General features: G+C 43.0%; 1 protein-coding gene across 2 annotated transcripts in view; it reads left to right on the forward strand.

Annotated features, from left to right (window-relative positions):
* The window catches only part of GDNF (glial cell derived neurotrophic factor), a 105725-nt gene that overhangs the window by 28605 nt on the left and 49837 nt on the right, over window positions 1–27283 (forward strand). For both annotated transcript variants that reach the window (XR_016314376.1, XM_089687831.1), the window contains exon 2: window positions 25818–26048. Coding sequence is in view for 1 of the 2 variants with exons in the window: in XM_089687831.1 (XP_089543957.1) it covers window positions 25844–26048 (205 nt within the window). In the remaining variant the exon portion in view is untranslated. The remainder of the gene's footprint in view (window positions 1–25817; window positions 26049–27283) is intronic.

The following is a 27283-nucleotide window of genomic DNA, read 5'->3' on the forward strand; positions in this document are numbered from 1 at the left end:
ATAAGACATAAAGGAAAAGATTTACTAAAAGTGGAGCACTCAGAATCTGGTGCAGCTGTGCATGGCAGCCAATCTGCTTCTAACTTCAGCTTGTTTTAGCAGCCTCCCTGGCGGTATTCCCGAGTGTAGCTCGGGGTAAAGTTTCAGTACCAGAAGCGGGAACCCCGAGCTACACTCGGGAATAGCCTGCGGCGCTGCTCCAGGATCTGTTCTTCACTTACCTTGTCCTGCGCTCCCGCGATGTCCCTCCTGCAGCGTCCCCGGCAATGTCCTCCGGCGGATGCTGACATCTGTCTTCTGGGTTCCATTCCCTGCGACGTCGGGACGTACAGGGGACGGAATGGCGGGGAATTTGAAAATGACAAAAAGTGACATTCACTAAAATCACATAGTAAAACATTACTGTATCAAAGCATTTCACATACATTTTGTCCCGAGTGCTTTGTCCTGCGCCCTGCCTGCATTTTTACCGTTCTTTCTGCCTGGAAACTGAGAAACATCCATGGTGTCCCTTTAGGTCAAAATCGGTTTTAGACGAGCTAGAGAACAGCGATAGTAAATTAGAACCACTTGCAGAATTGAGTGATAATGATTCATGGGGGAAATTCGTCATCAGACACTGAAAACGATTTTGCGACTTTGCTCAGCGATGTGCGAACTTGGCGCTATATTTCAAATTTCAGTGTTTTTGGTTTGATTATATTATTGAATTAAAATTATTATTATTATATTATTATTTTTTAATGATTATTTATTAAATTATAATTTATGATTTCGTGTTTCAAATTTTAACATACCCGGGATGTTTACTAGACTCTTGTTCGGACAGATTTCAGTGAGTTATTCCTAAAAATTACAGCCCTACAATAAAAAAAATACATATTTCCATGCAAAAAAATGTACCGCTTTGAGCACAGAAATACTGACATAATCAGGCCGCTAGGGAGGTTAAGCTTTGATGATAAAACCTGGAAGCTGATTGGTTTCTGTGTAGAACTTCCCCCGAATTTGCACATTCCAGTTTTGGTAAATTTCCTCCAAAGCAAATTGCCTTTTCTATGCATTGGGACTGCACGGGGCAATGCAGTCCAAAGGGGCTGGTGTGAATGAGTGCGAACATCCATAAAATGTATAACAAAGTGTTTGACATGAGCCAAATTGTGAGTTATGTTTAGTGGACAACCACAATAGTAAAACTAGGGACGCACACCACATTGATGAACCACATCCGCTGGTAAACTAGTCGAGGCTTCAGTTCCAGTCCTTGCATCTTGGCCAAGCTGAAGCCTCTACTAGCTTGCCAGCAGATGTGGTTCATCAATGTGGTGTGCATCCCTAGTTTTGCTGTTGCGGTTGTAGCATGGAGTGAGATGTACCCTGTGGAAGGAGAAATGACGGAAGGATGAATGGGAGGCGTATGATCGGCGCTATTTTTTACTTATGTTTACAATATTAAAGTATTTTTGTCGATTGCTGTCTGGAATGCCCATTTTTAGCAGAGGCAAGGAAAACAATCCCTCACGCTTTTTTTAGACTTAAAGTGTTACTAAACCCAGGACCCTGCATTCACTATATCTGGTCTCCCCGAACCATGTATTCACTATATCTGGTCTCCCAGGACCCTGCATTCATTATATCTGGTCTCCCAGGACCCTGCATTCACTATATTTGGTCTCCCAGGACCCTGCATTCACTATATCTGGTCTCCCAGGACCCTGCATTCACTATATCTGGTCTCCCAGGACCCTGCATTCGCTATATCTGGTCTCCCTGGATCCTGCATTCACTATATCTGGACTCCCGGGACCCTGCATTCACTATATCTGGTCTCCCAGGACCCTGCATTCATTATATCTGGTCTCCCAGGACCCTGCATTCACTATATTTGGTCTCCCAGGACCCTGCATTCACTATATCTGGTCTCCCAGGACCCTGCATTCACTATATCTGGTCTCCCAGGACCCTGCATTCACTATATCTGGTCTCCCTGGATCCTGCATTCACTATATCTGGACTCCCGGGACCCTGCATTCACTATATCTGATCTCCCAGGACCCTGCATTCACTATATCTGGTCTCCCGGGATCCGGCATTCGCTATATCTGGTCTCCCAGGACCCTGCATTCACTATATTTGGTCTCCCAGGACCCTGCATTCACTATATCTGGTCTCCCAGGACCCTGCATTCACTATATCTGGTCTCCCAGGACCCTGCATTCGCTATATCTGGTCTCCCTGGATCCTGCATTCACTATATCTGGACTCCCGGGACCCTGCATTCACTATATCTGGTCTCCCAGGACCCTGCATTCATTATATCTGGTCTCCCAGGACCCTGCATTCACTATATTTGGTCTCCCAGGACCCTGCATTCACTATATTTGGTCTCCCAGGACCCTGCATTCACTATATCTGGTCTCCCAGGACCCTGCATTCACTATATCTGGTCTCCCAGGACCCTGCATTCGCTATATCTGGTCTCCCTGGATCCTGCATTCACTATATCTGGACTCCCGGGACCCTGCATTCACTATATCTGGTCTCCCAGGACCCTGCATTCATTATATCTGGTCTCCCAGGACCCTGCATTCACTATATTTGGTCTCCCAGGACCCTGCATTCACTATATCTGGTCTCCCAGGACCCTGCATTCACTATATCTGGTCTCCCAGGACCCTGCATTCACTATATCTGGTCTCCCTGGATCCTGCATTCACTATATCTGGACTCCCGGGACCCTGCATTCACTATATCTGATCTCCCAGGACCCTGCATTCACTATATCTGGTCTCCCGGGATCCGGCATTCGCTATATCTGGTCTCCCTGGACCCTGCACTCACTATATCTGGTCTCCCCGGACCCTGCATTCACTATATCTGGTCTCCCTGGATCCTGCATTCACTATATCTGGTCTCCCTGGATCCTGCATTTACTATATCTGGTCTCTCAGGACCCTGCATTCACTAATTCACTATATCTGGTCTCCCAGGACCCTGCATTCGCTATATCTGGTCTCCCTGGATCCTGCACTCACTATATCTGGTCTCCCTGGATCCTGCATTTACTATATCTGGTCTCTCAGGACCCTGCATTCACTATATCTGGTCTCCCAGGATCCTGCATTCACTATATTTGGTCTCCCACAGTACACACAATATGAAAGTGCAATTATTTTAGTAAATATAAACTGCTAAATACCTTTTCTCATCAGCAATTAGAGCAGTCTTGTGACTTCTATCAGTGTCCGGCTGAGCACTGGTTAAAGCTTGTAGGAAGAGTTTTCATTCTGCACTAGGAGAATGCAAAACACCTGACCTCTGTCTGGATAGTGCTGATTGGTCCTGTGCTGATCACATGCACTCTCCCAAGAAAAAAAAAAACCTCTCTAGAAATACACATTAAACTGATCATGTGCAGAAGGGCTACGGGTTCAGTCTTTCTTATCAGCATGGACATCTGAACAAGAGGAGGATCAGAGAAGACAGGATCAAACAGCCTTTTTACACAATGCAAAGATTAACCCCTTAGGTTCCACAGTGAGTATAACAAGCATGCTTTACTGCATATACAGATTGATTTTACTGTTGTGGGTTTAGTAACACTTTAAATTGCAAAGAATATAAACTTCAAAACTTCAAAAACTCCCACAACTTCTACAGAAATTCAGAATAACAAAACTCCCAATTCAATAAAGTGCAGATTGTATTATCCTGGATTGAAGAAACTGGTTTTATTTCATTATAAGTCCCTTGAAAGTTTGTTAGTTTGTATGTAACGTGTCAGTCTGTGATTGAAAAAGCGTGACAACCGCTCCGCGTTTGTGGTGATCACATTCCTGGGACCCGGTGGGGGGGGGGGGGGGTGAGACGAATAAAACAATTTGTAGCATAATGATGATACATGATGACATTGTTCTCTCCTGACCTCTAGTGTTCAGATTGTAAAAGTGCAATCATCTGCCAGGGCAGTGGAAATCATACCATGCTGTGATACCTGCCGCACCATTAAGGATCAGGTTCTACATTGATCATTATAAGTACTCGGACAATGCGGCTGGAGACATCTGAAATTTGGAAATTCCCAGGGTATAGAGATAATAGAGATGCATACAACCCCCCCCCCCCCCCCTGTACACACACACACCTTTTTGGCACCTGAGTGACCTAACATCTGGGGGGGATTGATATAACAGTGTATTGGCAATTTCATTATGGGGGCTGGCAGGTTGAATAATCCTTTGCAGTTCTCAGTTGCAGACAGTCAAGCCCTGACATTTAGGGTTTGTTTACAGCCCTTGCCGCCCCTTTGAAAAGCGATCTGCTTTGCAGACAGTGGTTGACAGGTGGCTGGAAGGTGAGATGCTGCCTCTTCACCGCCTGTTTTAAACCTGAACACAGTTGCAAGGCGGTTGTGGTACAGCCCCATTCACCTCATTAGGTTACATGCAGAGGTGAACAAAAGGGGGTATCATTTTTTCCATGCCATGTGTACAGCCTTCTCTGGCCGCTGTGTTAGGTTAAGATGAGTGGGCCATGGGCAGTAACGCTGTTGCTCAACTACATATTTTTACCGCCCTCCCCCACCTTTGTGTGAACAAGCCATTAAAGTGTAACTATAGGCAAATCAAAAATGATATGATTGAAGCAGATTGTCACGAGCACTTTGTGCTTGTTTTAGTTTTACAGTATCTCCCCTGTATTGTTTTATTGCCCACCAGCAGTGGTGTCTCTAGGGGGGTGCGGGACACATAGGGTGACACCATCCCAGGGGGCGCAGGAGCAGGATGCAAGCAGAGCTTCTGGGCTTTGTGAAGGTCCTGGCCAGTTATTGGGGTGATCCTGGATTCCTGGCACAGTGACAGCTGCCCCCCGGTGTAGTGGCAAAATGAGTATCCCCTGAAGATATGTATCCCCTGAAGCAACTGCACATGTGCTGGTTTCAGGCCGAAGAATCCGATCTGACTTTAGCACAGAGCTGCCACAGTTAACCCCTTACAGGCTGCAAACCGCTGAAGCTGATCCCGTGGATCACTATGGGTTGAAAGAGCAGTTAACCCCGTATAGGTTCAACCCATAGTGATCCGCGGGATCAGCTTCAGCGGTTTGCAGCCTGTAAGGGGTTAACTGTGGCAGCTCTGTGCTAAAGTCGGAGACTGGCTTCTTCGGCCTGAAGCCAGCACATGCGCAGTCGCTTGTGATTTTGCACAGGATTGTGGTGTAATTCCTGTGTGAATCACAGGCAATGGGACAGTGTGAACTGGGGCTGAAAGCACATGGAAATTGCAGGTGCATGCATGTGTTTTTGGCAGAGTTTTGTAAATAAAATCCAGCTTGCTCCTAAATGCACATACATGAAGAAAACCTAAAAATCGCACATACATGAAGAAACCCTAAAAAACGCACATACATGAAGAAAACCTAAAAAACGCACATACATGAAGGAAACCTAAAAAACGCACATACATGAAGGAAACCTAAAAAATGCACATACATGAAGAAAACCTAAAAAACGCACATACATGAAGAAAACCTGAAAATTGCAAATACATAAAGAAAACCTAAAAAACGCTCAAAGTTGCACTACTAAAACAATGCCTCAACCTGTAGAAGCACTAGTGTAAACCCAGGCTTAACGTGGTTGTAAAGGCTGAGGGGTTTTTACCTTTATGCATTCTGTGCATGAAGGGAAAAAACCTGTGTGCAGCCCCCCGCCCCCCTAATACTTATTGGAGCCCCCTCTCGATCCAGCAATGTGTCTGAGAGCAGCCACTCTCTGGGTACTCTTGTTCCTCATTGGCTGAGACTGCAGCAGGAGCCATTGGCTCCATCTACTATCAGTCACAGCCAGTGAGCCAATAAGGAGAGAACAGGGGGCGGGTCAAGCCATGCCAGTGCATGAATGGACACAGAGCAGCGGCTTGGGAGCGATCCTGCTCAAGTGCCCCATAGCAACATGCTTGCCATGGGAGCAGGAGGGAGGAGCCAGGAGTGCCGGCGGGGGACCCGAGAAGAGGAGAGTGAGGGCTGCCCTGTGAAAAACCATTACACAGAGCAGGTAAGTATAATATGTTTATTTTTTTGAATCTACCTTTTATATTATTACATTATTATTATTATACAGGATTTATATAGCGCCAACAGTTTGCTCAGCACTTTACAATATAACGGGAGACAATACAGCAACAATACAGTTCAATATAAGAGGGTTATATCACTTTACATGGTAAATTAAAATTGAAGGCAAAACGTTTTGCATTTTAGATTGGGTAAGTGAAAGCTATAACCACTGTCAGATTTTTATTTTTTTATTTTTTGCCATCTGTGTTCCATGGGGGGATTGCTCTTTACTTCCTGTCCCATAGACTCAACAGGACATGAAAGTAAATCCCTTCAAAATGAGGGAAACATCTTCTTGTCACCAGGATCAACAGAACAAATGGAAGATTTTCCTCTATTCTTGTTCTAGCGACAATTCAAAATTTGTTTTTGTTTTTTTTTCTTTTGGTGATAATGGTCACCAAGACAAATAGGGAGGGTGAATCTTCCTAATGAGGCCACAGGCACCAATAAAAACCTGACAGGTGTCCTAATCACTCCCCACTCTTTTCAAAATGAAAAAAAAAACACCCATCACTGTAATATGGTATGGTCCAACTTGGTTACTTTTGAGTTTTCTCTAGAACTTGGGCTGTTGCAGGAACTGGAAACATATTGGGGTTTATTTACTAAAGCTGGAGAGTCCAAAATCAGACTCCCTTCTGCATAGAAACCAATCAGCTTCTAACCTCAGCTTGTTCAATGAAGCTTTGGCAATGAAACTTGGAAGCTGATTGGTTTCTATGCAGAAGTGAGTCTGATTTTGCACTCTCCAGCTTTAGTAAATAAACCCCATTGTGTCTACAGGCAGAATCACAAATAGGCATTTTCTTGTTTTGTTTATAGTTACTCTAAGTAATGATGTTAAAATTGATGATTTCCCATTGTGAATTGTTCATCTTATGTAAAGTAGCATTGTGTGCTGTCTCAGCTCTCTGCACAAGTTGGGATCTCACCTTACATATGACAGATTAGCTTTAACGATTTCATGGCAAAAAGATGAATTGACTTCTGAGCAATTTTGTTCCAGTTGAGTAGTTGTTGGGTCATTGTATTAGTAACTGGTAGGTGTTCCTCTTGTTTATATTCAGGCAACATGTGGCTCTGCTGTTAGTGTGGAATTTAAACCTGGCAGCAATTTTGGCGTTTGTAACTAAACAAGACTGGAGTGCTTCATCCTGAAAGAGCAGCACAAAGCTGCTGGATGAGCATACACTGGAGGTGTATAATACGTTTAAAGAGCAAACTAAAGTTTTTGCTAAAGCAGTAGAAGGATCAACCCCTGGAAGCTGATTGGTACATATTCACATCTCTTTTTTGAGTATACTGTAAGGTCAATTTTCTTTTTCATTTTAGGTGGAGTAGGGCATATAATAATAATAATAATAATAAATAAACTATATTTTATATAGTGCCTTTAAAGGTAGCATCTCAAAGCACTTTACAAAGACAAGAGAAACAAAATCACAAGAAATACACAGGATAAAACAAAAGAAAAAAAGGGAGAATTACGTGAAAGCTTGTCTAAAGAAAAACATTTTAGACTTGATTTGAATGAGTTTAGAGAAGATGACTCTCTGACATTCTTTGGAAGCTGAATTCCAGAGTTTTGGGGCAAAGCAGAAAGCTTTCTTTCCCATCAAGTGCAGCTGAATAGGGCGGACACACAGAAGACTTGAATTTAGGAAGCGGAGGTTATGAGGGGGGAGTAAGTTGATAGAAGTTCAGACAGATAATGAGGTGCCAAGCCATGAAGAGCCTTATAAAGTCCGTTGGGTTTTTTTTGCCATCTCTGCCCCATTGTGGAGATTTCCCTTCACTTCCATTTCCAATGGACATGACAAGAATTAAAAGAAAATCCCATCTTAGAAGGTTTCCACTGGAAAAGGTGATCCAACTGGAAGATTTCTCATCTGTTCCAGTGATAACCTAAAATTTTAGCTTTTCCCACACTTGGTCGCAGTGAATTTGATCACCAGGATCAATATAGGGACGAATTTAAAATGCTTTCTTACTGTATCTAAAATGACTTCAGCTTTTAGAGTATGCTTTTTTACACCTTAAAGTGATATTAAAGTGTTGAGATTTTTTTAAATTAACATGTTATTCTTACCTGTTCTGTGCAGTGGTTTTGCACACAACAGCCCCAATCCTCTTCTTCTCGCATCCCCTGCTGGTGCTCCTGGCTCTGGGCACTGGGGGCACTGGTGTGAGCTCGCTCCTGAGCCCTGCTCTATACATCCATAGGACACATAGATTCACACCTCGGACTTGCCTCCTGATCTCTCCTCATTGACTCACTAGATGTGCTCACTGCTACATCTCACCCAGGACAGCTGAGGCTCCCATGCACATTGCTGGATCGAGAGGGAGCTCAGTTGAGTATTAGTGGGTGCTATGGGGGGAACAGCACATAGAAGGTTTTTGACCTTCATGCATAAAGATAAAAAACCTTCAGACTTTACAACCACTTTAAGTTACAATTAATGGCCATGGAGGTTCCTTTACCATTGTTTTCATTTTGGCCAATATTTCCTTAACTTTCTAGACAACCTCATGTACTCATTATAAAGGTTTCAGACATTTCTTGGTTAGGAATGGTAGCCTAGCATTGGCAAAAGTGTAGGTATGGTGAAAGGTTTGGTGGCCTAGTATGGACAAAAGTACTGTACACGTTTCATGTATGTGTGCATATGTCAGGGCAAAATAACAAAAAAAAATAGTGTATCTCTACAGTACCTGCACATTTCCTCATGTTTTATCCCCTTAAACATGCTGCAAACACAGAAAATGCCTTTCCGATGTGCCAGAAATATAATTTCTGATGGATTACAAAGAACACAGACCTCTCCTCATCTCCTCGAGAGCACAGAAATTTTTCAACTCACAAGATTTCTGGCAAAATCAACAGATATTTTTTGCATTTATCGAGCAGTTATAACAAAAAATATTCAATGGTATATTTAACAGACAAAAGGAAATAAGAGACGTTAATTGCTTGGGTTTACATACCTTTTAAGGCATATGGTGGGCTTGAATCTGTACAAGTACAGTTTCAATGTATTTCTTTCACAATATTTTTATTCGAATTTTTGGGGGAAAGCACGATACTTGGTTTACAAAAAAGAGAACATAAAGGCATGGTTCACACCTGTGCTTTTTCTGCAAAAAGCACTAAAAAACGTATTGGTGTGAACCAGGGGTAATGGACCATACCATCTGTTACATAATAAAATACTCCTCTAAGCAACAGCTAAATGATATCGCCATCCAAGTATAGATGCCTTTGAAACATATAGTTCCCCTTAAGAAGTGGAGATTTATAACATTCAAGAGTTGGAATACATGTGCTTTTGAAGTATGGGGGGGCAATAAGCCTGAAAGGTATGATGGGTAGAGCAGCACATGAGGTCAGTGTGAATCCGAATTATAACAAAATAGAGCTACTGAAATGTGTTCAACATGCAAAATGAGGCTCTCCCACGTACAGATCATTTGATTCTGAACAGAGTCAAGTCTCAAGGGGGCAAAAAATTATCGTGTGGTCCAGCTTAAACTGCCTATAATGTCTGGAAGCCAAGTAAAAGAAAAGGATAAGAGGGAAAAGAAAGTAAGGAACAGGGAACTCTTTGGGAAGCCCATGGCTTCCATGTATTTCTTAGCCAGTATGGTGACCTAGAATGGTGAAAAGTAGGGTTCGCTTTGGTCATTCAGATGAACTTGTTCTATAATATTGAAGATGTTTCATAGATTCTCTAAGCCACTTCTTCAAAACTGACTTGGAGAACCTTTGAAACATTTTCAGCATCAAAAAGCAAGTCCAGTTGAATGAGACTAATTACTACTAGCTCTACCATGACCTGGATACATGAGAATATTGATATTTATATTAGGCTGTCATAGAACATTACAGTTTAGAAATCTCAGTAAAAAATACTGAATGTTTGTTGAACCTATAATCTTCTGGATTAAAACGATGGAAAATCTGTAGCATTTATGGAGCATGAAAGCTCATTATGTGGCCAGTTGGATTGTCCTATCCAGACCACAAGCAGCTGAAGCTCAGGCCTGTGTGGTAGGAGCATTGTGCGCTTCATTTCACATTAGCGAAGGTTATACACAATGAGTCTTGCCACACAGCAGATACAGCAGCCAAAGTAAATGTGTAACAAGTGCCGAATCCGAATCTGGAGTCCTCACTGGGGGATTGCTTTGTCAATGAAGCAGTGTGAGTGGTTTTCATTAAAGGATGCTGTTTCAAAACAGAAAACACACACACCCGGGTCCCGCCCTGACCCCGTATTCAACCCACCCGCTTTTTTTTTCTTCCCATAATAAACAGGGATAAATAACAAAAGCTGAAAGCCATGACATCTACAATCTATCCTTTCTATCACCTTTCTATCTCTTTTCTTTGTAACTTTTCCTGTATTTACTATCACCATCCATATTTTACTGTTAGCATTTTTATGCAGTGTAGTGGCTCAGTGGTTAGTAGTCTTGCCTTGCAATTCAAGGGATATTATGTCTTTTACCAGCCAGGATTCTATTCTATAATTAAAAGAACAAGCCACCAAAAAGTGACATTGAGTTTTTGGTGGAATTTGGTCATCAGCTGTCCTCTAGGGACTCCATTGACAAAATATCTGCTCAGTAGCTCCTGACTCTGTCCCTTTGGGTGATCTCACCTACCCTGGGGTAGTCCCACCCCTCCTGCTATTAACTCCCTAATATGAAGAGAAAAAGAACACAGAGAACGGGTATTCCTTATATTAGCATGTGCGCCTACCTGGAAACTCTTGCTGCTGAATACCTATATAGGAAGTCAATAGGTGGATTGACTCTCCAGCAAGTACGAACATTTTTTTTGTTTTTGGTAGAATGGCCCTTCAACACATATGCATAGTGTAGAACATTGAAAAATGTTACCTATGCATTCATTTCAGTTCTTGTCTTAGATAACAATTCAGCACCATTGTTTTTTCTTAATTGGTGTTTTTAGGGTGCACTTGCACCAGCCCAGGCTACCACAGTGCATTAAAGTCATGTGCATTATTGCATGTGCATCAATGTGTGTTGCATTGAGCCTTGTTAACTCCTGTGGGTGTGCGTTTTGCTGTGTAAAAATGTTTCACTGTGTTTACAGTTAACTTTCTTGAGTATTAGGAAACACTCCATTCAACTCTATGCACTACGGTTGGTTGTAACGCATTGTTGCATATTGCACTGCTGACCTGCAGTATTTTTATGCAACGCACATGCATGGTGTGAACAGCACATCATAGAAAACAATTGCATTTTCTGTGCCCTTGCATTGATCAATGCCACTCAATCAACATGGTGTGAACAAAACCTAATACACCATAATGGGCCTAAAATTGGGCATTTTCCACAATGCATTGCAGTGCGGGGCAAGTGTATTTGAGGTGCTATTCAGAGCGAATGGGACCAACCTTTTGTTTTTTAATGAAAAAAATTAACCTGGGGACCCCCCTCCCTTGTCCTTCTGCTTCCTTCCCCGCACTCTCTTGCGTTCTTCACTCTTACCTATCCTATCTTCTGGACTACTTCATCTTCTTTTTCTCTGTTTTTCTGAATTAATTTTCTCTTTTTCTGAAGCAAACATTCATTAGTGGGTTTTGATACTACCCGCAGGAGCAGAGCATGCTTGGTTTACCCCCATGGTCCCCTCTCTTACAGTGATGTGGTGGCCTTCATTAGCGCTTCTTTCACATCCCCCTACTGTCAACAAAGGTTCACCTACTGTCCAACTACCTATGAGCTCTACCTGCGTGAGTCGGAATTCACCTCTGTATGCAATTTATATGCACTTCTCACTATATGGATCTGGTTTGCAATTCTTGATTTCTACCACTGTAACTCCCACTCTCTGTCATTTGTACTTACGTTGTAGACCTAGATTAGGTCACTGTTATCTTTTTCTCCAATAAAATATTTGAACAAGAAAAAATTAAATTAAAAACAAACAAAAAATAAATACAAAACATGTATTTAAAAAAAAAACAGGCAGACTCGACTCTATAGACCTCTTGGTCTTTTTTCTGCTGTCACTTTTCTATGTGTCTGTTTCTAACCTGGAGAATGCACATTAATATACTTTGCACCTTCCTTGTGAGTGGGTCCTTGGACCTTAGAAGAAATCTGGACAACACATTAGGAAACCCATATAAACATATGGAGAACATACAGAGGATGTAAAAAGTCTACACAACCCTGTTAAAATATCAGATGTAAAAAAAATGAGACAAAGATAAATCATTTCAGAACTTTTTCCACCCTTAATGTAACCTATAAACTGTACAACTCAATTGAAAAACAAACTGAAATCTTTTGGGGGGGAGCAATCACATTAAAAATAATGTTAAATAGGAGTCAGTACACACCTGCCATAATTTAAAGTGTCTCTGATTAACCCCAAATAAAGTTCAGCTGTTCTAGTAGGTCTTTCCTGACATTTTCTTAGTCACATCCTACAGCAAAAGCCATGGTCCACAGAGAGCTTCTAAAGCATCAGAGGGATCTCATTGTTAAAAGGCATCAACAGGAGAAGGGTACATAAGAATTTCCAAGGCATTAGATATACCATGGAACACAGTGAAGACAGTCATCATCAAGTGGAGAAAATATGGCACAACAGAGACATTACCAAGAACTGGATGTCCCTGCAAAATTGATATAAAGACGAGAATAAAACTAGTCTGAGAGGCTGCCAAAAGCCCTACAGCAACATTAAAGGAGCTGCAGGAATATCTGACAAGTACTGGCTGTGTGGTACATGTGACAATAATCTCCCGTATTCTTCATATGTCTGGGCTATAGGATAGAGTGGCAAGACGGAAGCCTTTTCTTACGAAAAAAAAACATCCAAGCCCGGCTATATTTAGCAAAAACACATCTGAAGTCTCCCAAAAGCATGTGGGAAAATGTGTTATGGTCTGATGAAACCAGGATTAAACTTTCTGGACATAATACCAAAAGATATCTTTGGCACAAAAACAACACTGCACATCACCAAAAGAACACAATACCCACAGTGAAGCATGGTGGTGGCAGCATCATGCTTTGGGGCTGTTTTTCTTCAGCTAGAACTGGGGCCTTAGTCAAGGTAGAGGGAATTATGAACAGGTCCAAATACCAGTCAATATTGGCACAAAACCTCCAGGCATGAAGAGGAACTTCATCTTTCAGCATGACAACGACCCAAAGCATACATCCAAATCAACAAAGGAATGGCTTCACCAGAAGAAGATTAAAGTTTTGGAATGGCCCAGCCAGAGCCCAGACCTGAATCCGATGGAAAATCTGTGGGGTGATCTAAAGAGGGCTGTGCACAGGAGATGCCCTCACAATCTTTGCAAGGAAGAGCGGGCAAATATTGCCAAGTCTAGATGTACCATGCTGAGACTCATACCCAAGTCACAGAAACCTGAGATTTTAACAGGGGTGTGTAGACTTTTTATATCCACTGTACAACATCCATGCAGAAATTATGATGAACAAACAATATTTTTTTTTTGGTTTTATGGGTTTGCTGTGGACACTTCCAATTTTATACCGAAAACATAATGGTTACGGCTCCCAAACAAAGATAAGGATGTTGGATTTTTGCTCTGTTGCAGCAGAGACTGATGTAAATGGCGCTGCAGAATATGCTAGCACTTTATAAATCAGTAAGTAGTTCCATATGCAATCATCAGTGTAGCACAGGACAGAGGTAGTATCGTCAGTATAAAATGAATGAATAATGTGTTCTTATGAAGCCTTTGTTGACTTTTCTATAAATAATGCCATTAAAGCAGACCTGTAACTAGCGGGAGGCAGCAGGGCCCACATGTCAGGTAACGGTTTTACCTTTTAAAGATTTACCTGCTAAGATTTCTGTCAATCCAGTCCTGGGATTTACACCATCTGTCACACAGCACAGCCAGGCAGATGATGACACTTTCTCTGTTGGCGCTATAGACTGTAGCAGGAATAGAGTGGTCTCCTCTCTGCACGACCAGCCTGCTGACTGGACAGTGAAGGAGCAGCAGGAGACTGATACAAGAATGTACAATATAAATATAAAGCTCTGCATAAATTGTCAGTGCTATATAAGTACCTGTAATAATAATAATCTATATGCACTCTCTGATCTCTACTCCTATCAGCATATTCATTGTTGGTGCATTTGGATTCAGCACACCGACTGGCTCCTGCCCCTCCCTCTCCCAGTCTGGTGCTGCTGTATAGGGCAGGGGTCTCCAGGCTTTTCAAACAAAGGACCAGTATACTGTCATTCAGATTTTGGGAGGGCCAGGTTAGGGCCAGTGAGGATAGAAAATGTCCTGGTCTCATTGAGAATAAACATGGCCTCAGGGTTGATGGTCAGTAGGAGTAGTGCCACATCATTGGTATCAGTGGGAGGAATAGTGCTCCATCATTGGTATCAGTGGGAGGAATAGTGCCTCACCATTGGTATCAGTGGGAGGAATAGTGCCCCATCATTGGTACTAGTGGGAAGAATAGTGCCCCATTATTGGTACTAGTGGGAAGAATAGTGCCCCATTATTGGTATTAGTGGGAAGAATAGTGCCCCATTATTGGCATTAATGGGAAGAATAGTGCCCCATTATTGGTATCAGTGGGAAGAATAGTGCCCCATCACTGGTATCAGTGGGAAGAATAGTGCCCCATTATTGGTATCAGTGGGAAGAATAGTGCCCCATTATTGGTATCAGTGGGAAGAATAGTGCCCCATCATTGGTATTAGTGGGAAGAATAGTGCCCCATCGCTGGTATCAGTGGGAAGAATAGTGCCCGATTATTGGTATCAGTGGGAAGAATAGTGCCCCATTATTGGTATTAGTGGTAAGAATAGAGCCCCATTATTGGTATTAGTGGGAAGAATAGTACCCCATCATTGGTATGTGTAAGTGCTGCCCCATTGTGTGTCCCAGTGGGAGGAATAGTGCTCCAAAGGCCAGATAAAGGGTAGCAAAGGGCCATATCCAGGGCCATATCCAGCCCTCGGACCACAGTTTGAAGACCCCTGGTATAGGGCATTGCAGAAGACTAATAACATGTCTAATTTAGGTACTTACACTAGTTGCATTAAAAATATAAAGTTAGCTATTTAGTAATTAAAATTTAGTGCATTAATTTATTAGGTCTGCATGGCGTTTAGCTTTAATACCATCTCTATTACTGGAGGACAGAGTTTCTCAGTTATATCTAGGTAATACGCAGCAATTTCATCTGCAAATAATGAGGAAGCCAAGCCAAGGGCCACACATCTGGATCTCCCTCAGTCTAGGTATGTGTGGCCAGCCCATCATTGACTGCCATGCCACACGCAGTCTATTATACAAAGTGACAGCCATGTCACTGGGGCCAAGAATAGAGGAACAGGTATTTTTCATCATGACGTAGGGTAATGAATGCTATCGAATACAGATAAATGACTTTAGTAATACTTTTCAACATATTGTGCTTCTAAAGGAATGTGTGGCCTCAGGGAGACCATTTCTTATGTCTGAATTAGGAGCAGGCTAGTGCTGGAAACCTCTTTAGTGTTCATACAATTCTTTTGACATTAATGAAGAAATTTCCAGCAATTTTCTATTCTTCTATCACTGTGAGCACAGTAATACATTCATATTGCTTCCAATTACAATATGTTTTTTTTTTTCATGAATTGGTACTACATGGGCACATGGTTGGGTATTACATTTCATGGATAACATGATGGAAATATTTCATGGAAATAATTTGGCCAAATTAACCATTTCAAAAGCAGGATCATTTATCTAACTGTTGCTGGCAATATCCGTATTTTGTTGCACACAGCGGGGGAGATTTACTAAAATTGGAGCACTCAGACTCTGGTGCAGCTATGCATGGTACCCAATCAGCTTCTAAGGCTGGCCATACATTATACTATTTTCTTGAGAATTTTGCTTTAGATTTACCAAAAACCATATATGAGGTCAAACCTAAACAACACTTTCAATTGTATCTGATTAGGCAGGCCCTTGCACTATATAGTTAAAGGTAAATCTAAAGGAAATTGGGCAGAAATTTGTAAGAAAATTGTATAGTGTATGGCCAGCCTAAGTTCAGCTTGTTCAATTAAGCTTTGACAATAAAACATGGAAGCTGATTGGTTTCTCTGCAGAGCTGCTCCAGATTTTGCATTTTCTAGTTTTATTAAATAACAAATAACCCCCCCCCCACACACACACACACATGACTCAAAAACAACATTTTGGTAACAAATATTTAAATTAAAAGGCTATGTCACATACCGTATTTTTCGCCGTATAAGACGCACCTGCCCATAAGACGCACCTAGGTTTTAGAGGCAGAAAACAGGAAAAAAAAATTCTGAACTAATGGACTGCAGACACAGTACAGGAGATGACCAGAGACTGCGGACAGCACAGGAGATGACCAGAGACTGCGGACAGCACAGGGATGACCAGAGACTGCGGACAGCACAGGGATGACCAGAGACTGCGGACAGCACAGGGATGACCAGAGACTGCGGACAGCACAGGGATGACCAGAGACTGCGGACAGCACAGATGACTGCTGACCTTTGGGGAGGTGGGGAGCGGGTACCTGAATTTGACAGGTACCCGCTCTTACTTCCGCAGAGTTTGTTTGATCTTACCTGTTTCTCGATCCAGCCGCGCGCTGTCTTCCCGGCTTCTGTAATGGTGCTCGGCATGACAGCCGGGTGCCCAGTGCGCATGAGCAAGAAGCACTTGTGCTTTGTGATTGGTCCGGCGGCTTCTGGGATCTGTCATGTGTCCCAGGTACCGCCTTACCATTCACAAAGCGCACCGCTTCTCGCGCATGCGCACTGGGCACCCGGCTGTCAGGCCCAGTGCCCACACTACAGAAGCCGGGAAGACAGCACGCCGCTGGATAGAGGAACAGGTAAGGTCCCGCTGCAGAGCTGAGCGGCCAGCCCGGTATTATGACACGGCCACGGTGGAAATACCGGACCGGCCGCTCCATATTCACCTTATAAGACGCACTGACATTTCCCCCCCAGTTTTGGGGAAGAAAAAGTGCGTCTTATACGGCGAAAAATACGGTAAGTTTATGCAAGGCCATTAAACAAGCCTCTCCCAATGCATCCAACTCTTAGCAGTTGTATAACTCAGACATGAAATATAAACAAAGCATATCCCTCTATAGTGTGTACGTGTCTCCATTAAGAGCACTAAGTGTCACTTCTGTCTGCTGCCTCATTCCTCTGCTATCAGCATGAATCACTTCTGACAAGTTTTCCTGACACCAAGAAAAAAATGGTGACAGGGGAGGGACCATCAGCAGATTGGCAGCTCTGTTACTGTATGCTGTGTGGAGGAGGGGGGGGGTCTCTTCCATCCAATCTTCTCTCAGAGCTCTCCTCACTGAGCTCTGCAGAGTGTAATTTCAGCTCTCCACCTCCTTTTTTCGGAACTCTCAGACAAGCTTTATAAATTCAGCACTTTGAATAGATGTAGAGAAGAGAAGACTGAAGATAGACAGGTACAACTTACGTAGGAGGATTTGTTTCTTCTCTGTCTATCACCTAAGCCCAGTCACTTCACTGGGTATAGGTAAGGATTTAAAACCACTTTAAGTCTATGGCCACCTTATAGAGCCAGTCCACTCAAAACAATTATTTAAGTTTTTGGCTGAAAAGTAGATGTAAACCATAACCAAAGGACATATAGGGGTTGATTTAGTAAAGGCAAATAGACAGTGCACTTTGCAAGAGTCGTTGCACTCATTTTCTGTAGTAAATATGATAATGCTCCACTTTTTAAAAAGTACCCAATCAGGTGCAAACATTTTTTTTAAAAAAGCATAATTGGATGATGGAAATCAGCAGAGCTTTACCACATTTACTATGCTCTGGGGAAAATGAGTGCAACAACACTTGCAAAGTGCACAGTCTATTTTCTTTTAGTAAATACACCCCAGTGCATGTTTAAACCACTGTGTATTATAAACATGAACCTTTTTTTTTTTCATTTTTTATTTTTTTTATAATACTAGCTCTGCTGATCTCCTGCAGCTACTTCCTGTCTACATACATTCTCTGGATGGGCTTCCTAAGGATGCCAGTGGACCATGCCTGTATAATATGCTCAACACCACAAAGCTAATGCACCAGCATAAGTATACTCTTTTTCCAAAAATTACAGTTATTTCCAATAAAACTTAAAAATGACAGTTACACAGATAGGTGGCACCCCCTTCATCACTGCAATCAGCAGAGGAGAGGAGTACAGAACTCCTCCGCCAGATCCTGCACTTCTCCATGCAGCCGCGGAGAGGCTCTGTAACCTCCCACCCCTGGTTTCAGCAGTTGGCAGCAGAGAGGAGGACAAAAATCCTGCTACAGATCCTGCACCTCTCTGTGCAGCCGCAGCACCCCCTCATCTCCAACTCCCCTGGTCTTACCATTCAGCTAGCTCCAGCCCTCCTCTGGTCCTCCTCCAGACCCTGCACTTTCTGCTTCCCAGCTCTGCCTCCAGCAGGTAAGGGAAGGTGCGCTGTGATGTAAGGAGGGGTGGGGTGCTCTAGACATCTAGTCTTATTATTATTATTATACAGGATTTATATAGTACCAACAGTTTGCTCAGCGCTTCACAATATAACGGGAGACAATACAGCAACAGTACAGTTCAATACAAGAGGATTAGGAGGGCCCTGTTCCTTGGAGCTTACAATCTAAGAGGGAGGGGCTAGTGGTACAAAAGGTAGTAACTGTGGGGGATGGACTGGTAGGAGAAGTAGAAGATTCCATTATTAGTTAACAGAAGTCTATGCGTTGCAGAAATTACAGTTTAAGGTGGAGATGAGAGCAGATGAGAGCAGCATTTACCTGTGAAAAAGCAGAGAAGACATGATTAGGGGGCTGTGTTCAACTGCAGCTTCACACTCCAGCATCAAACGGATACAACCAGCCCTTTGAGGGCAACCATAATGCTGATGTGGCCTGACATGAAATTGAGTTTTACACCCCTGGCTTAGTGTAATCTGAGATCTGAGTTGAGAAAATAGACACACACACCCCTCTGCACTGTTTCTGTAGGGAAACATGCTCAGAGGAGGCTGTCAGTCACCTTCTGTGTGCTGGCAGGTCTGTCTCCCAGGATTTTGTGGTGTCAGGATAACCTATCAGAAGTGACTCAAGCATGTAGCAGAGGAAAGCGAGAGGAGACAGGAGTCACACTAGGTGCTTTGGACTGAGGTAAGTATACACTACACGAAGTCTACCCTGTCCACAGAGTGATGACGCAGCTGCGATTTTACTGCAGAACCAACAGCATTTTCACTATGTTAAAGGAAGTAGAAAAATAACAGAAAATACGGAGAGGGAACTAAAAAAAAAAATCTGAAAAAAAAGTTAACCCTGTTCACAATCTATCATATATGTTGTCTAAAGAGTTTTTAAAGAGTGTTTATTGGAGCTCGGCTTTAAATCTGCCCATGAGTATACAGTGAGTTCAGAATACTATGTTAAGTCTACATGGCTGGCAGTGTGATTAAAATAGTAGCAGCAAAATGAAGCTTGTGCTCGTTCGTCATGTGTTGGAAAGGTATATAACTTGTTTAAACACTCTTGTGTTTAATTTTTCTGTCGGCGACATGCTCAGCTGAGATTAACTCAACATCTCCTCTTACAAACCACAAGCCGGGGCATCCTGTACAAGCCTCTCGAATGCCAGCAGGATGCAAGACTGGTGAAACTGAGACGGCGAGCATTAAAGATGAACTCCAGGCAAACAGCGAATTGTACACATGAAATACATATGATGGAGCTGCTTCATCTACATTTCTGTCCATCCAATCCTGAGACATACACAGCTCTGCCCCCAGCACAGTCCTGTCTCAAAGGGCAGGAGACCTGATTTCTCTTTGCCGCAGTTAAATACCACCTACAGGTCTTTTCCCCTCCCCAAGCCTATGACTGGACAGTGGAAGGAGAAGCAGGACACTGATGAGCTCATTTCTCTGCCAATTTGCTCTCACCTTCAATCAACATATTCCTTGTTGGCAGAGGCGTCCCTAGGGTAGGTGTCACCGGGTGCGGTAACTCTTGGTGACACCCCCCTCCGATGATGGATTGGATTTGCGGATTGAGCATAATGGATTGGGTTGAGCATAATGGATCGGAGTCCGATCCATTATGCTCAATCCGCATATCCGATGCATCCTGCGTGGATTGTCGGCTTTCTTTACAACTTACCTTTTCTTGGAGTGGGTCCGGTGTCACCCCGTATAGGTTGCATGCCGACGAGGATCGTCGGCATGCAACCTATGCAGGGTGACACTGGACCCGCTCCAAGAAAAGGTAAGTTGTAAAGAAAGCCGACGATCCCCGCAGGATGGATCGGATCCATCCTGCGGGGATTGTCGGCTTGCTTTACAACTTACCTTGTCGTGGAGCGGGTTCGGTGTCACCCGGTGCGGTCAGTGTCACCCGGTGCAGTCAGTGTCACCTGGTGCGGACCGCACCTGCCTCGGGACGCCACTGCTTGTTGGCACATGAGCCCTACAGCATATTGAATGGCTCATTGTGCTGCATGAAGCTGTCCCAGTCTAAGCTCGGCTGTACAGAGGACTGCATGAGGCTAATTTCAAATCAAATCCAGGTTAGCTGTTGCTGCCCTCAACAGTTCCTTAGTCACTGACCAAAAACAAGCATGTTGCCAGGGAAGCAAGAGCTCCTGTTACTCATAGGTCTCACAGGAGTCATCATCATTATTATTATTACTATTATTATTAATGCCCAGCTTTAATCTGAACACAGGAGGTTGACCACTCACACAGGTGCCTTCACTGCTCTGGCTCTCCACCTCATCCAACCAACAAATGCTTTGCATTCATTCAGCAAATGCAAAGCATTCCCAGAATGGCACTGTACTGAACGGCTATCGCCTGTGTTCACGATGCATCAGGCCAGTACCTCAACATGGGCCCTGGAAGCAAGTGGAGGTCACTGGAGTAGTGGTGTCTACTACAGTGATTTCCAACTTCCAGGTACATCAGCCAGGTAAGACAATATGTATATAGTTACATTGGACCAATATAAAAATATACCATGCCTAGAATGAATCTCTAGCAGTACTAGGGTCATTGATTCAAATCCCAACCATGGCACCACCTGCCTATGCTAGTATGTAGCACATTATGATATTACCTTGCAGCAGGAAACCTTTTTTTTAAAAAGAGTTTACTACTGCTTTAACTTACATTCATACATACGCATACTAGGGCCAATTTGGACAGGAGCCAATTAACCTACCAGCATGTCTTTGGAAAGTGGGAGGAAACCAGAGTACCCGGAGGAAACCCATGCAGGCACAGGGAGAACATGCAAACTCCAGGCAGTAGAGCTGTGATTGGGTTTCAAACCGACAACTTTATTGCTGCTAGGCAGAGGAAAAGTATCGACATATATTAAAGTCTTAATGGTGCCAACCAGGATTGGTGATGCTGAGTTTGATATTCTGCAGAAGAGGGTATGGGGACATTGTGGGCACGGCTGATATAGCACAATTGCTCTACTGCATTAACAAGCAAGAAACAGAGAATGCAGGGTTAATAAGTGAAGCTGGTGAACATCATGCTGTATACTTATATAAATACAAACTATACATAGAAACACAGTTACGGTGGGAAGGGACTAAGGAAAGAAAAAGCTCTCCAACCGAGTACAATAAAGCCTTCAAAAAACAGGAGGCATCCATCTATCTCATTCTATCAAATATCCCAAAAATAACAGGAATCTTCATCATGTCAGGACAGTAGAGGAGCCATGCAAATCGTTGCTTTATGCCTCATTGGCCAGATGCACATTTACAACAGCAGGGGTATAGTGCAAATAAAACGATTTGCCATAATATTAACACCACTGACACGTAAACTAAATAACATTGATTATCTCCTGATAATGGCACATGAAAGTCAGTGGGAAAAATTAGGCAGCAAGTAAACATGTTGTCCCTGAAATTGATGTATTGCAAGTAGAAAAAAATGAGCAAGTGTAAGGATTTGAGAAACTTTGACAAAGCATCTCCAGAACTGCAGCTCTTGTTGGTTGTTTCCAGTTTGCAGTGGTCAGGTTCTACCAAATGTGGTACAAGCAGGGGCGGACTGACCATTTGGAAGCTCGGGCACTGCCCGAGGGCCCAGGGTCAGTAGGGGGCCCCATGAGATGCCCCTAGTACCTTTTTCATAGGCTTTTTGAGTTTGGGCAAGCACACAGGGGCCCCATGATCCCCTATTGCCCGGGGTCCCCATGAGTTGTCAGTCCGCCCCTGAGTACAAGGAAGGAAAACCAAGTTACTAATAACAGGGTCATGAGAAGCCAAGGCTCATTGATGCATGTGAAGAGCGAAAGCTGGCCCATGTGCCCTTGGGCACTGCCCGAGGGCCCGTGTCAGTAGGGGGCCCCATGAGATGCCCCTGGTACCTTTTTCATAGGCTTTTTTGAGTTTGGGCAAGCACACAGGGGCTCCATGATCCCCTATTGCCCGGGGGCCCCATGAGTTGTCAGTCCGCCCCTGGGTACAAGGAAGGAAAACCAAGTTACTAATAACAGGGTCATGAGCAGCCAAGGCTTATTGATGCATGTGAAGAGCGAAAGCTGGCCCATGTACTCCAATCTAATAGAAGAGCTACTGTAGCTTAAATTACTGAAAAAATGAATGCTGATTCTGATAAAAAGGTGTCAGAACACACAGTGCATTGCAGTTTGTTGCATATGGGGCTGCAGATCCACAACTGATCCATTTCCTCAGCTAAAAGTGCCTTCAATGGGCAGGTGGGCATCAGTACTAGACCACAAAGCAATAGACTAGTCTGATCAGTTCAAAAATGGTTTGAGGAACACAAGAGTTTGAATTGTTGATTTGACCTCCAAATTCTCCAGATCTCAATCGAATCGAGCATCTGTGGGATGTACTGGAAAAACAAATCTGATCCATGCAGACCCCACCTTAAAACTTACAGGACTTAAAGTATCTGCTACTGACAGCTTGGTGCCAGATACTACTCAAAGCTTTAGAGGTCCAGTGGAGCCCATGCATGAACAGGTTATGGTGTGTGGTCATAGTGTATAACCTAATATTATAGTCATTTATTCCACACTGCATACAGCTATTTCAGGCTTTTTGGTCATCATCTGTGCAGTGTATGGAAGCCTTGGCTTCTATGGAGTAAGGTTTGGGACCCAACAAGTTAGTCAAACCAAACAGGTTATGGTTAGAAGAGTCTAAAGGAGCCTAACAGCTATTCATAACCTGCATGGTCATACTGTATAACATTATACTTGTTGTTTTCGTTTGTTTTTTTTCTTTATCTTGACCTTAGTAATGAGAAAATAAAAAAGTTTACATTCTATTAAGCACTGCTGAGTAGTACAGAGGAGGAAAGGGTTAACCAAGTAAGAGGGATGACTGACTATTTTAGTTTGCATACACTTGGCTCTTGCTTTTCCCACACAGAGTATTTTCACAGTGTAAACTTTGCTTTTACTGCATTCCTCTAGACATGCAATCAGTCCGCGGACCATCCTATGTACAAATCTTAGCGGAGTTTCCAGTCCTGAAACACCCAGGCATGTTCACACACATGTAGAGAGAGGGCCCCATTGTCAGGCGATTGTTTTATTTTGCGAAGGAGACAAGAGCAGTTTAAATGCAAAGATCTCGGTGAAGGTAAACCCTTTGTTCAAGTGAATAAGGCAACTTTACAAATATAGTGGAGGTCTTGACAAATAAAAGGAATATGAAAAAAAGCACTAATAATCCACTGATCTGTGTAAACATGACTACCATCAAAGGGCTGATGTATGTACGTTTGATGTAAATTTCCTGCCAGAAAGTGAACAGGTATTAAAGGATAAGTGCGCCTTTTTCAAAGAAATAATAAATGCACTTTTTTTTGCAGGTAAGAAGATGTTCATTTGGGGTTTTTTGGGGGTTTTTTTCTTAGGAGCCTGCAGAGCATTGCACTTGCATTCAGCCGACTGTGGGTGCAATGTCGGGTTCCTGCAGACTGTCAGTACAGCTTCCTGCCCATACCTCCCCTATGGGCAGACAGTTATTGAAAAGCAGGACGAATTAATTAATTAAGAGAGCGCTCACCTGCACCCTTGCAGTTCATTGAGAACTATAAGCCATCTGCCACAGTGGCAGATGGGACTTCTAGTTCATTCTTTCACAGATCTCTGTGAATGAATGATGTGGCTGTGTGGGCGGGAAGTGTCACAATGTTTTTAAATTTTGACAGTAGGAAGAGGATTCCCCACCCGCTGTCACAGTGGGAGATCGGGGGGGACTTTATTAGTTACAGGTTACGTGTTACACCCTGAATACAGGTTTAACATGTAAGATGTTACTAAAGGTGAACGTATCCTTTAATACAGTTTCTAAGGCCATTGCAGAAAAGGGTTAGGTCAGACTGATGCTTTATAAGCTGAAAGCCATGGAAAAAACATACAAAATTTCTGCAATATATGCCCATTTCCTTATGTTTGGCTCTTTAAAAATTTGCAAGTAAAGACAAATACCTGCTGATCCTGCTAGAAACTCAGTACACTCCTAATATTATAATTATTATACAGGATTTATATAGTGCCAACAGTTTGCTCAGCGCTTTACAATATAATGGGAGACAATACAGTTCAATACAGTTCAATACAAGAGGGAAAGGAGGGCCCTGCTCCTTGGAGCTTACAATCTAGGAGGCTGTTTGAGCTTACAACACAGTGCAACTGCTGCACTAAAATCCCAAGCAGTGTTGTCAGCCCTTTATAATTTTTTCACTTCAGAGCACCTGTCCTCCTCATCTGCACAACATAATTGGAAGGTGTTCTGTAGTCCAACCGATGAGCACTCAGACAGGGCAGCTAACACTGCTTAGGATTACAGTGCAGTAGAGGCAGGGTGCGCAGGAAGGTAAGAGCTCACTGGATTTCTGCCAGGATCCACAGGCATTTTTCTGTACTTTCAGCATTTTTAATGGGGACATGGGTACAATGTTCATGTACTGCAGAGATGCAAGGGATTTTTTTTTTTGCCCAGACTTGCACTTTAAAGCTTAATTCCAAATGGAACATGGAAGAGTTAGCTTTTTTTTTGTAATTTGGTGTTTGCATCTCTGCCATCCCTAATTTACGCATGTACCTTAATAAATGCATGGCACTATGGTAGATTTCTGTCTGCACTCCATTTGTCCAGCAATTGGCGTTGGCCATTTATCCGAGACAACATGCAACTTATGGTGTCGCTGATCCACCCCCCCATTCCCTGATGCTGTCTGCGTCTTGTGATGGCAAAGTCCTTATGGGAAAACCCATCCTGTGGACCCTGATGCTATCAAAGCCGTAATTAGTACAAGGGGGCTGAGCAACAACATGAATTGCATAGTGTCACTGGTAAATGGCCGCCAATTTCCAATGCTGATTGTTCGACAACCAAAGCATGGTCAGAAGCAAAGATGGTGCTATGCATTTATCAAGAAACGTGTTATATGGCTGTTTAAAGTTCATAAAGTAATTCTAGGATGTCTACTTTAAAGAAAGCAAGGCCAATGCCAACCTTCTCTGAACCTATTATATGAGGAGAGTAGCAAAGCTAATATAAAGAAGCTCATTTGAAATCCTTTGAAATGACATATTCTCTACTGTTTTTGTTCCCTGGAAGGTCCCTTTCTTGGAAGTCTTTCTAAGATGAAGTTATGGGCTGTTCTGGCTGTCTGCATTTTGCTGTCGAGCTCTGTGTCCAACACTCCCTTGCCCTCACACTGGTTAGCTGGTAAAAAGAAGTTTAGTCAAGAGTCCCAGCTGGAGGACGAGGACACAGCTTTGGGGATGTACGAAGCAGCTCCTGAGCTTCCAACTGCCGTAAACGGCCAGCAAGATGTGCAAAACCTTTGTGAGTATGACATTTCATTCTGTTATCATATCCCATTACCAAGACTGTACTGCAAGATGTAAAGCTTCATATTGAGTTCTTAGAATACTGGTCAGAATAGAATTGAGTTTTCTGGATTTTTTTAATTTGACTTTGGATGCCCAGTTGGCAGGGGTGGACTGACAACTCATGGGGCCCCCCGGGCAATAGGGGATCATGGGGCCCCTGTGTCCTTGCTCAAACTGAAAAAAGCCTATGAAAAAGGTACCAGGGGCATCTCATGGGGCCCCCTACTGACCCCAGGCCCTCGGGCAGTGCCCGAGTTTCCAAATGGTCAGTCCGCCCCTGCCAGTTGCTTCTTCTGGGACTTCTTATGCCTATCGTGACCTCTCCCACAGCCCCCCCATATCTAGTGTTTTCCTGCAGTCCAGGTCACAAGCAAGACCTGAGTAAACAAAAGTGATAAATCTAATTGATGCCGAGTTTACTTTTCTGCATTGGGTGGTGTAGAAAATAAGGTTTCTGCTGTTTCTTCTAAAAAGTTTTCTCAAAACTTACTAAAAAATTCTTTTTAGAAATTACCTAATTTACAACTACTGTATTTACAATAACTTAAGGATGCAATGATTATATTTAAATAAATCTTTTGGTTCAATATGGCCAAAGAACAAGGCTTGGATTTAGATATCATCCACATGGCCTGTTGGGAATGGGAACGGGAATGGCCTGTTGGGAATAGTAGAATCTGAACCAGCCTTACATACTAAAGGGCAGAACCCTAGGATATTGTGATGTCTCACCCTACTTTGATATCCACTGGTATTAGTTCATAACCTGTAAGGCAGTTCTTTGTTATGAAAATTTTGAAAAGAAGATTGAATTGTTTAGCAGTTTAGTTATTGATATATTTCATGACTAACTGTACTACTCCATGATTTGTATATCTTGTGATTGTACTACAAATAATGTACAATGGTCTATGCCTTGTACTACTACTGCCTGAAATGGCTGATAAGACTGTAAAGTGTTCAGAGCAATGCAGTCAAACTCTAGTGCCTGTTAGACAATGCAGTAGCCTAGAGGTCCATTTATAAATCAGCAGTATGGACTGTTACAATCATGCCACGGCTATAAAAATAAGCAGTGAACAGTTTTAGGGCACATTGATGTGCTTTACAAATGTATTTCACTTCACTTACTTCTGGAAAAAAACTCTGTAAGACACAGGTTAACATACCCTAAAGTCTACATTTTAT

The sequence above is a fragment of the Staurois parvus genome, unplaced genomic scaffold (assembly GCF_062004578.1).
Source record: "Staurois parvus isolate SC_StPar_1 unplaced genomic scaffold, SC_StPar_1.0 ptg000438l, whole genome shotgun sequence".
NCBI classification, from domain to species: Eukaryota; Metazoa; Chordata; class Amphibia; order Anura; family Ranidae; genus Staurois; species Staurois parvus.